Source organism: Mirounga leonina, unplaced genomic scaffold, assembly GCF_011800145.1.
Source record: "Mirounga leonina isolate KUSES-001 unplaced genomic scaffold, KU_Mleo_1.0 Mir_171, whole genome shotgun sequence".
In the NCBI taxonomy this organism is placed as follows: domain Eukaryota; kingdom Metazoa; phylum Chordata; class Mammalia; order Carnivora; family Phocidae; genus Mirounga; species Mirounga leonina.
Genome location: NW_023270436.1, coordinates 22589431 through 22604954, shown reverse-complemented (window position 1 = coordinate 22604954; position 15524 = coordinate 22589431). Strand labels below are relative to the sequence as shown.

Genomic DNA, 15524 nt, shown 5'->3' with positions numbered 1-15524 from the left:
AGCATCACAAATTTAAGGAAGAAGGATAAAAATACCAGATGCTAGTATGCAGATACTACTAGCAAGTTGCCAGAAACAACCATGTGTACTCAAGTCATAGATACGGAGAACAGGTTTTAATGCTCATGCAGATTGTCACATGCAGGGAAATGTAATATGCAGCAATAAAAAAAGAGAGACATATAAGAGAGAAATATCTGATTTTATTTATCAAATGAACAACTCCCTTTTTTCTTCTCCTTTCTACCCCAATGTCCCCTTCAATGTTCCCTCCACAGACTGCCTCCTTCCTCTTCCAAAAAGGCAGAACAGGCCTTCTTTTCCTCTTAAACACCCAACCAAAGCACACTAAGTGTCTCTACTTTTTTTTAAGGCCTGCTCCACTGCTTTAGGTTTCTAAATTTTCCTCACACATCAAGAGGATCTCTTACCATTTCTGTAACCAGGCAAACCCCATATTCAAGCCCATTAGCAAACAATTATAGATTGTCTCCAATCTATACCATTGAATCCAGGCCATTTTATAGCCCAGGGAGGTTAAGCTTCTATGCTAAAAGCTAGTGGCAAAGACAGGACCAGAATCCATGTCTGTCTTCTAGCCCAGGCTCCTTCCATTAAAATGGTGCACCTTTCTTTCTTCCTCTAAGACTGCCCCTCCTTTCTGTATGAACTGTACTTTAATGTTTCTCTCAGAACTAAGTGGCCTCTCCACCAGGGACTTTAAGAGGAAAACAGAATTTAAACCAGATTCCTTACGGACAGTTCTATCCATGGAAGAGTAGGAAGAAATCTAAAGTCACATTCAAATCCTCCCTAGCCCACGGATTCAGTGTTTTGTAGCAACTCATTTTCTTTTTGCTCCTTTCTCCTCTACCTTCTTCCTGCCAGATAATTCTATCTTCCTTTACAGTGATTTTCCTCTTATAATCTCCACCAAACTCATGCTCAAAACAATGCATCAAACACACTCAGTGCTGTTAATTCCTCAAAAGGCCAACAGTTACATCACGGACACCAAAATTCGTAAGAGCATCAACCCAAAAAAGCAGAACAGCAGCAGTTAAAAATTATAACAGACATGCACAGTATCAAAGATCCATAGTACTGTCTCACTCCAGAGGGAATTTTATGTCATCATACCCTAGTATGTTTACTTTAATTCTTTCTCGGTGTGTGTGTGCACACGCACATGGGCAGTATTTTTAAGCACCAGAATTTAAAAGTGGGATGTTTCTACCTTTTAAAAACAATGCCCTTTTTATAGCCTGAACGGAAAGTACTAATTCTGTACATACATTTGAATTAAAAATGGCAGTAACACTGAGAATAATGAGTCTAAACCTAAAATCTGTAATAAGCTGTGGAATATCTGGACCCCAAATCTTACATAAAAACCAGTCAGAAGAAGACTGTGTCACAGGTTAAAGATCCAAACTCTTTACTGCTCACCTTTTATGTTTACAAACTGCTCTTCCAGCACTGATTCAGAGACCTCTGCTGGCATATGAATACTGTGGCCAAGGTGCATGAAGGAACAATAACCTCCTTCTGATGCTTGGGAAATAAAGACTTTTGCTGTACTACAGTTAGACAATGAAAAAAATGTGAAAAGATGCTAAAGAAAATGTTTGCAGCTGCTACACTTGCACATTTTTCCTAAAAAGCATTAATAGACCAGCCTGGAAATAGAAGCTCTAATGTCCTTTTAGATACTAATGTTGATTTTACAAATTATTCCTAGTTGAAATTCACTTTACATTTTTTGAAGATCATAATTTCATCTGTTTATGTATAAACTGTGGGGCTTTTTCTCACTCCACAAATTGTTCTCATCATAGTGTACCACTAGCACTTTGTCTAGTAAAAGGGAAAGGACTCATGCAGAAAGGACAAATTCTGCTGCTTTGCAAGGTGAGCATCTGACAGTCAAAACCAACTTGTTCCAAAGCACAGGTGCAAAAACCACCTAAGATTCTCATGCTACTTACTGGGATTTCAGAAGCAGCAGACTGAGAGGCAGTCTATTGAATTACACAACAAAAATTGTTTTAAATTTTCATGAATTCCACTTGAACACTTACTTGTTTATAAATGAGCTCAGCAAAGAAATATACCTGTACATATGTTAAAATACAGTTTGGGAAAAGCACAGAATGGGAGCAATTCATACCTTAAATGCTACAAATGAACTCTCCTACAGACATTCTTTATTCTAGGACTTGGAAACCTGATACCCAGTGAATGTTTAAAGTAATGATGTTATGGTATCTAAATCTACAGGCATGTTTTATTCAATGTGCTGTAAAATTAAAAGAGAATATATGTATCAGGTAGCTATTTAAAACCTGATGGTAAGCCATTTTCTAAAGTGCTAAATGTGTTGATTTAAAAGCATACAAAATGATGCAAAACCAAGGCATGCCACAGTATATACTTGGCACATCTGGACTTTTGATGGTTGAAATGTATTTGATTTAGATATTATAACCTTTAAAAGGGAGTCCCTTGATCTCATGTATTTTACTGAAATACTTATCTGCTGAGAGGAGGGAAGGGGGAAGGGGGAAGGGGGAAGAGGGAAGAGGAGGGAAGGGGAGGGAAGGGGAGGGAAGGGGAGGGAAGGGGAGGGAAGGGGAGGGAAGGGGAGGGAAGGGGAGGGAGGAAAGGAGGAAGAAAGAAAGAAAAAGAAAGAGGGGCGACACCATCAATTCTCTGGTCTCCACCCAGGACCTAGCGCAGGAAGAGCCGCTGTTTTGTGGAGTAACCACAGGTTGAGGAACCTTAGCACTAACTGTGATGTGATTATTTGTATGGAGAAATCCTAGTCTCTCTCGATTTGAAATGTTTAAAGTTGCTACAATGCCAAAATACTTTTGCACAATCATTTCTGAGTACAAAGCCATTATCTTGGGACTTTTACATGACATGCAAGCTCTATGCCTTTGAGGGTTATTATGCTGAGAAAACACTTTTAGGTGAGGAAATGGGTCAAAAGTAAGAACAGTGGTAAGTTTTCTTAAGCACTGTACCTCAATCACAATGGGGGATCAACAATTCCAGTAAACAGCCTACTCACACAGCTACTGTTAGAGACAATGAGGACACGGTCCTAGTCACACAGAAATTTGTTTTTAAATGAGCTTTAAACCCAAAAGGGGTTTTAAAATGGTCTAATATCCATTTCAAACTCATATTAACTTCAATTCACTTAATATTTACTGAATACCATGGCACCAGGAAAACATGCTAATTCCGAAGATACAAAGATGAATAACCAAAAAATTATAACACATCTCACAAATGTTGTAAAGGCATGTTTGAGACACTGAAGAGTCAGAGGCAGGGGTAACAAACTGTCAGGGAACAGAGAAAGGCTTCACAGAAGTTACCACCTAACCTGGGTTTTGACAGATGGGAGAGAAATTCCCCAGGCAGGAGAGAAGAGAGAGAATTCAAAGGTGTGAGGTGTGGCTGAATACTTCAAAGAGGGTGGTTTTACTAATAATACAAAGGGGAAAAAGGGGAAAAGAGAGAAACTGACAGAAAAGCTGGCAGAGACCAAGGATCACACCACTAAGCCTGATACCATGCTAAGTAATTTCATCTTAGAAGTAGTAAAGAAACACTGAAGGGCCTTAGGCTGGAAAATGACATGATCAAATCCATGCTTTCTCTCCAACAGATCCTATTCCCAAATAGATCTAAAAATAGCCTCTGAAATACCTGGCTCTAAGGCAATAAGTTGAGAAATAGGGGACAATATGGGAAAATACGATAACATGAAACTGTATCATCCCCCATGCAATTTAATTATAATTTCATTAATTCCAATCATATAAACAGAATTTAAACACAAGATTAAACTGGGCAATTCTAATTATTACTGTCCTTACTTCCACAGTGGCTGGGAGGCAATTTCTGGTTGCCAGGATTTTATAGGAGTTTTCATCCCGTTCCTTCCTATCGTGACTATCCAATATCAAATGGACCCTTCTGAACAGTATATGTGCTATATGGTATGAATGCACAGCATGCCTCTTTCCTTGATGAATCCAATGTGTATTTTTAGCTGATGGACAGTAATAGCTATGATCATAGCCCAAAACTAGATGCTAGGAGGAATTCAGACCACAACGGCTCCTGGATATAAATATTTAACTACAAAGAATAATAATAAATACTACATAAATAATAAATGCCAATTACAAACAAAATGGCAGCATTTTGACAAATGAAAAGATATGACAAAAGAGGTAACTTCTGGACCACTAAGTAAAATGAACTTAAGTGACAGATTTCAAAGAATCCCAAAATGAACCCCAAGACACACAATGTGAAGTCTGAATGAAAGGACGGTCCTGAACTTTTATAAAATATCTTAATACATTTCTCAGTGCTAGAATCAAACTGAAGAAAGCCACAATACTAGCAAAGGATAAAGGAAGAAGGCATTCATTTGGTGGAAGTACATGCACTTGCGTATCTTTGTGGTGAAAGGCACATTCACGATGGCAGTGCACTGAAGAACCAGTTCCCTGAGAATACCCTCATAACTGGAAAGGGCAAATGCACTCTTAAGAACTGAGAGCCTCCCTTTTCTTCAGTAATACAGTCCATTATGCAAATAAACATTGTATTTAACATCCACGCTTATTCCACTAAGAAGCCATTAGCATCAACTTCACCCTATAATGAGAGTCTGCATGGAGCTCAAAGTACATCTCATCATTTGACATTAGGGTCCCAAAAATTAACTCAACTGAGGCAGCTGGTAAGTACTAAAGATTGAAGAATAAAAGCCTATACAGCCTTTGTACCCTTATAAAGCTTAATGATACACCATTACCTAGTACAAATCGTTCGGTGTTACTAAACAATGGACAATTCAGCTGACAACTACATGTATCATTTTAAATCAAGCATAAGAGTTGCTTGTTAACCTAGTGTCCCCTGAGTGCTAAATTAAGTGAGAGAAAAGCGGAGCACACAATGTTTTCATATCCAACTGTGTATAACACTCCTCTCTTTAAGAACATTAACAATTTTTTTTAACTTCCTTTCTCTATCTACTTTAGTGGGAAAACAGTTGGTAATCACTTACATTAACAAGAGACTCCTTGAACTTGATGTGAAGTCTATAATTAGAAAGGGCAATGATGGCATCCTCAGCACGGCCCACATACTCTGTGCTTTCTCCATGAAGTTCAAGAAAAGGAACCTTCAAAATGGAAGAAGAAACCTTTCAGAGTTCTAAAGCAGTAAAAGCAAAGTCTTCAAGCACAGGCTGGACGAATGGATGAAAAAACCTGTCACTCAAAATAAATAAATAAGGGACCTAAAGAGGATGATTTATATCCACATAATTCAAATATACCTGGTTATTCAAATTCTAGACTACTGAAGGAATGACAGAGATATGATCATCTCAAATAATGAATTCTCAGGAAATAAGTCTTTCTAAAAAGAGAGATGTTTTCCAGCTTGCATTTCTACTATGTGTATGGTAGGGAAAAACAAAATTATACAGTGCATTACTTCAATCCATTAGTTCTGCTACATTGTTACTATGATGCTAAATACTTATTTTATAATTTTCAAAGTGGCCTGTAATTACCTGAAGATTCTCATCCTCCCGGATCAGCTGCTTCCTGGGAAAGATCTGATTGGCCTGGATGCACTCAAGGCTGTGCCGAGTCTCTTCATCCTGGAAAAACCCAAAACCTTTAAATAATTTCAAAGCTCTCAGTCATCCATATTTTATTTTTCTGCCATGTCTAGTAGTGTGATCACAATTGAGAGTCCAGTTACCAAGGTGAACAGGCAGAAAGCTCAAGGAAAAAATATTCATCCCCAAAGTGTTCCAGCCAATATATTAGGTGTCTCTAGTCAGAGAATACATGGGTGCAAAAAAAAAAAAAAAGTCTTGAGAGGTTAAGAACATTTTTACTAAGCACAAATAAGTTGTTAGTACATTACTTGTAAGACAAACCAAGAGTTTCTTCTCTGTAAGTTATGACCTTAAATTCTTATTTTTGAAAGCTATATCCTGAATTACTTAAGAATGAAATGATGTGAGGTCTACAATTTGCTTCAAAATAATTAGAAGGGGGAAGGTAGGAAGGAAGTGAGTGGGAAACAAATGAAACAGGATTATCCATGAGGGATAACTGGGAAAACTGGGAAAAGCAGTGGTTCACTAAACCATTGTGTCTACTTTGGTTAGAAGTGAGATTTCCATAACAGAAAGGTTTCTTTAAAAATTTAAGTTTAGAAACTGAATCCCTCAAAAAGTGAAAATGTATGAACCACTGTCCCTAGTTTAATCTGCCTTAAATTACAAAACAGATTTCTATTAAGACAATTTCAAAAAAAGCACTAAATTCTAATCTAAATGGCACTTGAATTGAACTAATTATAATGTGTATAAAAAAGCAGTCTTTTATATTATGAACTTTTATGGTTTAGGAAGACAGGAAAAAAGCAATCTGTTGGAAAGCCTAACCGTAAATTATTACAGAATCTGTTTTATACAGCGCATTTTATAAGAGCAAAAGCCATATCATGTTCCCCTGACAGCACTAAGAATTTTAACCACTAGTTAGTGGACAGTTCTACCTATATGTTCTGCTTAACACAATTCCAGCAATTCTTTAAATCTCCTCAAAGGAAAAAATAAATCCTACCTATAAATAACATCCTACCTATAAATCCTAATTATAAAACCCACTTACGGTTTTACCTAATAGCAATCTTAATCATAAAACAGTAACACTACTAATGTGGCTCTCAAAGTGAGGTCTACAGATTCTGAGACCTTTCAGGAGCTCTATGTGGTCAGAAACACCTCCACATTAGTACAAAGACATTATCTGCCTTTTTTTTTTTTTTTTAAAGATTTTATTCATTTATTTGAGAGAGAATGAGATAGAGAGAGCATGAGAGGGGGGAGGGTCAGCGGGAGAAGCAGACTCCCTGCCGAGCAGGGAGCCCGATGCGGGACTCGATCCCAGGACTCCAGGATCATGACCTGAGCCGAAGGCAGTCGCTTAACCAACTGAGCCACCCAGGCGCCCTATCTGCCTTTTTTCACTGTATTGACATTTGTACTAACAGTACAAAAAGAATTAGTAGATAAAACTATTGGCACCTTAGTATAAGCAATGACACCAATTTCACTTAGGATGTCCTTGATAATAAAAATAAAATTTTATTAAATCTTGACCCTTCAGTAAGTCTTTTTTTATAAAGGAAATAACATGAAACACTTCTGCCACATACTGACAATATTATGGTTGTCTCAAGGTACACCGTCTGTGCAACTGTTTTAGTTACCAGCTGAACTAACCAGTTTTTTTCATTAAATACCATTTTAATTGAAAGAACTGACAGACTAATTCAGACTTAAGCTGGCAGATTTTTTTCCTCCAAATGACTTCATTAATTACTAATGATAAAGCTCTCATGTGAACATTTGAATCTTGGAAAACCCATCAACTGCTAAAATGAAGAACTTCACAGATTCCCAATACTTAAGCAGACTTTTCTGACGAAATCAGAGGCGATACTACCAAATGTAATTTTTATATATATATATATATTTTTTTAAGATTTCATTTATTTAGGCGCCTGGGTGGCTCAGTCGTTAAGCGTCTGCCTTCGGCTCAGGTCATGATCCCAGGGTCCTGGGATCGAGTCCCACATTGGGTTCCCTCCTCGGCAGGAAGCCTGCTCTCCCTCTCCCACTCCCGCTGCTTGTGTTCCTGCTCTCGCTATCTCTGTCTCTGTCAAATAAATAAATGAAATCTTTAAAAAAAGATTTCATTTATTTATTTGTCAGAGAGAGAGAAAGAGTGCACCTGAGCACAAGCAAGGGGAATGGCAGCAGAGGGAGAAGCAGGCTCCCACTGAGCAAGGAGCCCAATGCGGGATTCAATCCCAGGACCCTGGGATCATGACCCAAGCTGAAGGCAGACACTTAACCAACTGAGCCACCTAGGTGTCCCCCAAATGTGATTTTTGAAAGAAATTATAGGGGCTCCTGGGTGGGTCAGTCAGTTAAGCATCCAACTCTTGATCTCAGCTCAGGTCTTGATCTCGGAATGGTGAGTTCAAAGTCCTGTGTTGGGCTCCATCCCTGGGTGTGGAGCCTACTTAAGAAAATAAAAAATAATAAAATAATAAAAGAAATGATATAGAGAAATATGTCTCTATATTTGGAATTTCGGCATTATTCAATGAACAATTATTTTCAAAATGACAAATGTGTAATGTTACAAAATCATGCATGAATAAAAGATCCATTTAAAGTGCAAGATAGACCAATGGCTTTAAACGTAATAGAATATATTGGGGCGCCCAGGTGGTGCAGTCAGTTAAGTGTCTGACTCTTGATTTCAGCTCAGGTTGTGATCTCAGAGTCATGAGATCGAACCCCATGTCCAATTCTGCACTCAGCGCAGAGTCCCCTTAGGACACTCTCTCCCTCTCCCATGGCCCCTCCCCCATCTAAAATAAATAAATCTTTAAAAAAATGTAACAGTAAATATAGTAAGTTCACGGATATGGTTTCAGATTCCACATTGCAACTAACCTTTAAAGAAATATTACTTGTCCAAAAAAAAAAAAAAAAGAATATTCCTTGTTTTGGTGTAACGGAAGAATATATACAATATTCTCCAGATAGAAAAACTATTAAAATATTCTTCTAACTACATATCTGTGTGAGGCTGGATTTACTTCATATTTTCAACATTTTTTTCAACAACATATTTTAACAAATTAAATGCAGAAGTAGATATAAGGATCTAGCTATTATCTATCAAGCAAAACATTAAAGAGATTTGTAAAAATATTAATAATGCCACTGGTTACACTATTTCTGGATGAGGAAAGAGTTATTTTCATCAAAAACGTTATTTTTTTTTTTTAAGATTTTATTTATTTATTTGAGAGAGAAAGAGAGAACACAAGCAGGGGGAGTGGGAGAGGGAGAAGCAGGCTTCCCGCGGAGCAGGAAGCCCGATGTGGGGCTTGATCCCAGGATCCTGGGATCATGACCTGAGCGGAACGCAGACGCTTAACCAACTGAGCCACCCAGGCACCCAAAAACGTTATGTTAACATTTAGTTGGTCTTTGTTATTTTATTTTTAAGATTTTAAGTGATCTCTACACCCAACATGGGGCTCAAACCCACAACCCCAAGATCAAGAATTGCGCACTCTGTCAAATGAGCCAGCCAGGCACCCCAGTTAGTTATCTTTAAACGAACATAACATTTTAAAGACTTCCCAGATTTAATTTCTAATAAAGTATAGACATACATACCCCCTCTGGGGTCCTCAATAAGTTAGGAATGTAAGATGGGATCTTCAAACCAAAGAGTTGGAGAACTGTTGCTCTATCTACTACACTGCAACACTAATTCAAGTGGTCTCCTCTGAAGTCACTTTCTCTCAAACCATTTTTCCAGAGCTAATCTGTGACAAGAGCCATACAGGGATTGAATAACAATCCCTCACCCATCTACCACCATAAAATCAGTCTCTTGGCTACTAGCTGACTGGGCCCATTCCATCCCCTCTAAGGAGCCACTTTATTTTGAGGCACAAGAATTTTACGAGCCTTTTAAAGGTTTGATATTTAAAATATAGAAAGAAATTATTGACTTCAAGTTCTAAAAATAAAACTGTAACAACTTTATAAATGGTTCATGAAATCCAGAAAAAATTTATGAAACTTCAGTCATCATTAAATAAAGTTTTTTATATTTGAAAACAATCATGTGTTAATAGTCACATCCCTAGGGCTGTGAGGTATTCACCATGATGAATTAAGAAATTTTGGCTGATAGGGGCGCCTAGCTGGCTCAGTCATTAAGCATCTGCCTTCGGCTCAGGTTATGATCCCAGGGTCCTGGGATGGAGCCCCGCATCAGGCTCCCTGCTTGGCAGGAAGCCTGCTTCTCCCTCTCCCACTCCCCCTGCTTGTGTTCCTTCTCTTGCTGTCTCTCTCTCTGTCAAATAAATTTTAAAAATCTTTAAAAAATGGGGCGCCTGGGTGGCTCAGTCGTTAAGCAACTGCCTTCGGCTCAGGTCATGGTCCCAGGGTCCTGGGATTGAGTCCCACATCGGGCTCTCTGCTCCGTGGGAAGCCTGCTTCTCCCTCTCCCACTCCCCCTTGCTTGTGTTCCCTCTCTCACTGTGTCTCTCTCTGTCAAATAAATAAATAAAAATCTTAAAAAAAAAAAATCTTTAAAAAAAAATCTTAAAAAAAAAAGAAATTATGGCTAATAATTATAAAAGCAAAAGTATAAAAACTTACTCAGTTTCTTATACCAAAAAAAAAAGTTTAATTAAGGCAGTATATTTTAGTAAGGTTGATATCATGTAGCTTAGAGCCTCTAAAAATATAATTACTTGGGGGTATACAAAGGTTTGTACAAAGGCTCCACTCCCATAAACACCAAAATAACTTGTTAGATGAAGAAATCTGTGTCAATATGTTCCATTTTATTCCTCTTCAGTCATTTCCTCCAAGGTCAATGACTGGGTGAAGGAATAACAAGGGATACAGTCATATTTGAAAGGAACTCATTTTTCTCTAAGTGTTACCTTTTTTTTTTTAGCTATTGACTCAAAGAACATTGAGTGTTTACACTTAAAACTAAGAAAAGATAAGAGGAATCTTGAATTTAGGAAGATTTTTCTCATAAAGCAATAGGGGAGAGGTAGGAAACACTATGAAGGGGAATGCTTTAAAAATTATTATGTAAAAGGGGTGCCTGGGTGTCTCAGTCGGTTAAGCATTTGATTCTTGATTTTGGCTCAGGTTGTGATCTGGGGGGTCATGAGATCAAGCCCTGCATGGGGCTCTGTGCTCAGTGGGGAGTCTGCTTGAGATTCTCCTCCCTTTCCGTCTCCCCCTCCCCCAGCTCTAATAAAATCTTTAAAAAATTATTACATAAAAGTAATAAAAGTACACTGTAAACATGCCTCCTCAGCACCACATTAACTTTTTAACTCACACAAATATATAGGCCTAAACTTTTATTCTCTTCAAGATCATTTTACAAAGGCACTCATTTCTTCAAGTGATTATCGGACCTAGTTTTTTACTGACCTTTAAATAGCACAGAATTAAAATAACGTAGGCAAGCTAAAAACAAAACCAAAAATGAGAAGCCATTACAAATCTATTCTTGCTGGCACATTCACTTGGGTGCTAATCCATGCCAATGTATATAACCAAAGTAGCCAATGAAAACTGAAAATTGAATGAATCATTTCGAACATAAGAGAACAGAAAATTAAGTCAGCAAGGCAAGATCATGAAGTAATATTTTTTCATAGTCAAATAAGGGCTCTTTTTAAAAGACTATCTCAATTCAAGTTACCTATAAAGCTTTAGAGCTGATTTCCCCCTTGTACATAAATATGCATTTAATCACCAAAGACTTAATTAACATTAGGACAAGTTACTGACATCCTAGAAGAATGGTATTTCAAAAAACATTACTTGGCTAACACATAAGTCGAATTAACTGCCTAATTTATTATAGTTTTTAAGTTTCATGGGTAAAAAAAGGTCAAACTTGAGATGGTTGATAGAGTAAGGAGCTGGAAGGAGACAAAAGGGTAGGAAGAAACAGACTAGAAAGTCTTGGCCTCATAAGAGGCTTGCAAAATTTCTCCCAGGCTACAAGTAGTAATTTATTAGTACTAGGGAGCATGTATTCCACATGGTCGATTTCCTGGTATTGCTGATGGACACCAGGCATTGTGGAATCTGGCACTTCTTAGCCTCTACCAGTTCCATAAGGTCAGTGGAGCTACCTACAAAAATCTTGAAAAGGGATTAGTCACCACAGTTCCAGGCTAGTTTCTGCTATTGGCTTATGTAGGTAAGAAAGGTAATCCATGCTTTAGAGGGGAAATCAACATTACAAATAAATATTTAAAGAACACAGGAAGCAGAGACTGCCAACAAGTCAAAATGCCTATTAACTAAATTCATATACAACGTTCCAGAATTTAAAAAAAAAAACTACTACTGAGAGTAAAATATGTGTAGGAATACTGGACAAAATGTAAAAATGAAAATAATTATCAGTCTCATTGTCAGTTCCAGTCATTATTCTTTTTTTTTTCCCCCAGTCATTATTCTCAAGACTGGTATTGAAGGCCATCAAAAATACAAATTTCTCTTGATACAACGCTTGGGATTTATTTCAAAATAATCCAAGAGTTGATGGTGAGGGAGTCAGAAGAAACAAGTATGGCCACGAATTAATGATTACTGCAGTGGATTGATGCACATGATGGTTCACTGCACTATTCTCTTTGTACAAGCTTGAGATTTTCCATAAAACATGAAAACATATTCTATTAATGCTTAACCTCCCAAAAAAGACTTCCATCTCATTTAAGAATCTTTACAAGCATAAGAGAGGATGTTACTCAAATTAGTACAGAGGTATACATTTTTAAAAAGAAAATTTGGGGCGCCTGGGTGGCTCAGTCGGTTAGGTGTCCGCCTTTTTTGGCTTAGGTAATGATCCCAGGTCCTGGGATCAAGTCCCTCATCGGGCTCCTTGCTCAGCAGGGAGCCTGCTTCTCCCTCTCCCTCTGCCTGCCGCTCCCCCTGCTTGTGCTCTCTTTCAAATAAATAAAATCTTAAAAAAAAAACAAAAAAAATTTCAGTACTCCTGAATGCACTACACAAATAATGATTAAGTATATATGACCTAAATGCTGAAACAGAATATACCAATTAATTGATATTAATTAAATCAACGGTTCAACAACTTGCAAAATGTTATACAGCTAGTAAAATGAACATTAGGAATCCAATGAATCAACACGGGAAAATGTTTAATTCCTCTAGTGAAATAAGCAAAATAGAAATTTAATTATGCTTTAATTCCAAATACATAAAAAATATTCAGTAGAAAGGAATACAGGTAGGTAGAAAGGAATACAACCATGGGTTCTGGTAGTAGAATTATCAATGAGTATTTGTAAAAACTTGTTATAATGTTACTTTATGAGAAATTAAAAAAAAAAAAAGACACACGGCCATACTGCTCCCCAACTACAGCACACAAAATCTTCTCCGAGTGCACCAGAAGACTATCCACAGGGCACTAACAGAGACCCCAGCTGCACCAGGACGAGGACTGCACTGTTGCTAGCTACATGGTCTACAATAAAGGACAACCCCTCAGTACAGAACAGAGCTGCTTTTATAAGGCTGTCACTTGTTATTCATTAGCATTGGCAAACATACCATATAAATATTAGGCAAACACTTTTTCAATTCATTAAAAACTCTATGGGAAAACCAGTAAAATAAACTGTAGTCTAGAGAAATAATATTAAAAGTTCATCAGTGTTTGGATATACAATCTATCAAAAAGTTGTTATACCCACAAACTAAGAAAAAACTGACCCAGCTTCAAAATGAAAGTAGTTACCTTTCTCCTCCTTTTAGTATGACATTTCTGCACAACTAGTTTTTCTGTTGTGTTTTAGTTGGTTTTAATTTTAAAAAGCATTTTCAACCCATGTCCCTAATGAAGCTTGAAATTAACATGGCCTTTTCAATTCCTTCTTTGTGCGCCAGCATGAAACAGAGTTTGGATCTAGGAAACATAACAAGGCAGAAGCAGAACAATATTACAGAGCACCATTTCTTAAAAGCCTTGAAGCACTGTTTACATATGCTCAGGACTGACAGAAATGTGGTTGGCTCATTGCTCATCTTCTCTGCTTGGACTGAGCCCTAAATGGCCTACAAGTCACTGAAATATCCATTATATGCTCTTTCCAGTCAAAGATGTAGGCAGGAGGTGTGCAAAGCTGCTTCACCTTCTTTGGGATAAAAATACTGTCTTAAATACACAGAAAGGGGAAGGTAGGGATTTACTTCTATCCAGAAAGGTGAATTCATAAAGAATATGTATATGACCATATCATAATTCTTCTAAACACACACACACACACACGGTTTTCACTACATCTTGCTTCCTAGAAAAGGATTAAGAAACCTAGAATCCAAGAACCACGAATTTTAGCCTTGAGTCCATTTATTACCTGACTGAAAAGTAACAGACAATATCTAATTCATAGGATTAAATAAACCATTTAAAACACTAAAATGCTCCATTATTACTAAATAAACAATAAAAGAAAGGTAACGGGCGCCTGGGTGGCTCAGTTGGTTAAGCGACTGCCTTCGGCTCGGGTCATGATCTCAGGGTCCTGGGATCAAGTCCCACATCGGGCTCCCTGCTCCTTGGGAGCCTGCTTCTCCCTCTCCCACTCCCCTTGCTTGTGTTCCCTCTCTCGCTGTGTCTCTCTGTCAAATAAATAAATAAAATCTTTAAAAAAAAAAAAAAAAAAAAAAGAAAGGTAACAAGAAGAGAGTTCAGGAAAAGAAAAGTAAAATGATTTACAAAAACAAAAATGTATGGACCTATTAGTGTTCACTTAATTTCAGGATAGAGTTCAATTCCAATTTTCTTGTTATTTCTTTTTACTTACCATGACAGGAGACCCAGATTAGGAGGAGAAATCCCCTTCCCTTCTTCAGTGTCTGGCAAGGCTTTTCTTTCCTTTACACCTGGATCTTTAAAAAGAAAAAAAAAAAAAAAAAAAGGACAAAATTGGCAATTTTCTCCCTACTTGGCCATATTCTAATTAAAGAACTACACATACTTGGACCTGCAGACCTGACCAGAGTCACCCAAGAACAAGTTAAATATCACCCAGCCAATTCCCACTAGTTAAATCCAAACTCCATAATGCCTTTGTGAAAATCCTCATGGTCCTATTTGAGCAAAAACGTAGCAAAGACTCATGTTTCTAAGGCTGACAGTAATATGAAAAATGTTATAAACTATGGATGAAATAATAAAGATTAAAACCAATCTGCAAATGCAAAAACAATATTCTTATAATATTATAGGATGTTTCTGTGCTGATCTATATATTCAAAATGGATCTCCCTATCTGTGAGAACCAAACTGGCTTAGTAAGCAAAATTTGGAAAAACTGCCTTATTGCCCCAATATTCTATGCTCATCTGAAAAGTCACATAATAAAAAGGACTGAAATACTGAACGAACTATGAGAACATTATACTAAGTGAAAAAGTCAGGCAAAAAAACCCCATTATTACATGATACCATTTATATGAAATGTCCAGAACAGGTAAACCCATAAAGACAGAAAGCAGATTAGTGGTTGCCAGGGATTAGGTTGAAGAAGGAATAGGGAGTAACTGCTCATGGATACAGGGTATCTTTGCGGGGTGATAAAAATGTTCCAGGATTAGATAATAGTGGTGTTTAGCACAACATTATATACATTGTAAAAATCCCTGAGCTATAAACTTATAAACTATAAGTTTCATATGATGTGAATTATAGCTCAATTTAAAAAAATGCAGCTGGGGTGTCTGGCTGGCTCAGTCAATGGAGCGTGCAACTCTATCTCAGGGTTGTGGGTTTGAGCCCCACGCTGGG

At 37.4% G+C, this 15524-nt stretch overlaps 1 protein-coding gene across 11 annotated transcripts in view; it reads right to left on the bottom strand.

The window, feature by feature from the left end:
- Positions 1-15524, bottom strand: part of MTMR3 (myotubularin related protein 3) — a 141819-nt gene that overhangs the window by 39526 nt on the left and 86769 nt on the right. For 6 of the 11 annotated variants that reach the window (XM_035017343.1, XM_035017345.1, XM_035017347.1 and 3 more), the window contains exons 3-6: positions 14542-14626; positions 5615-5704; positions 5102-5218; positions 1989-2021 (exon numbers count right to left, since the gene is read on the bottom strand). In XM_035017343.1, coding sequence (XP_034873234.1) covers positions 1989-2021; positions 5102-5218; positions 5615-5704; positions 14542-14544 — 243 coding nt within the window. In that variant the 5' untranslated portion in view covers positions 14545-14626. The remainder of the gene's footprint in view (positions 1-1988; positions 2022-5101; positions 5219-5614; positions 5705-14541; positions 14627-15524) is intronic. The other 5 variants (XM_035017346.1, XM_035017349.1, XM_035017353.1 and 2 more) reach the window with 2 other exon arrangements.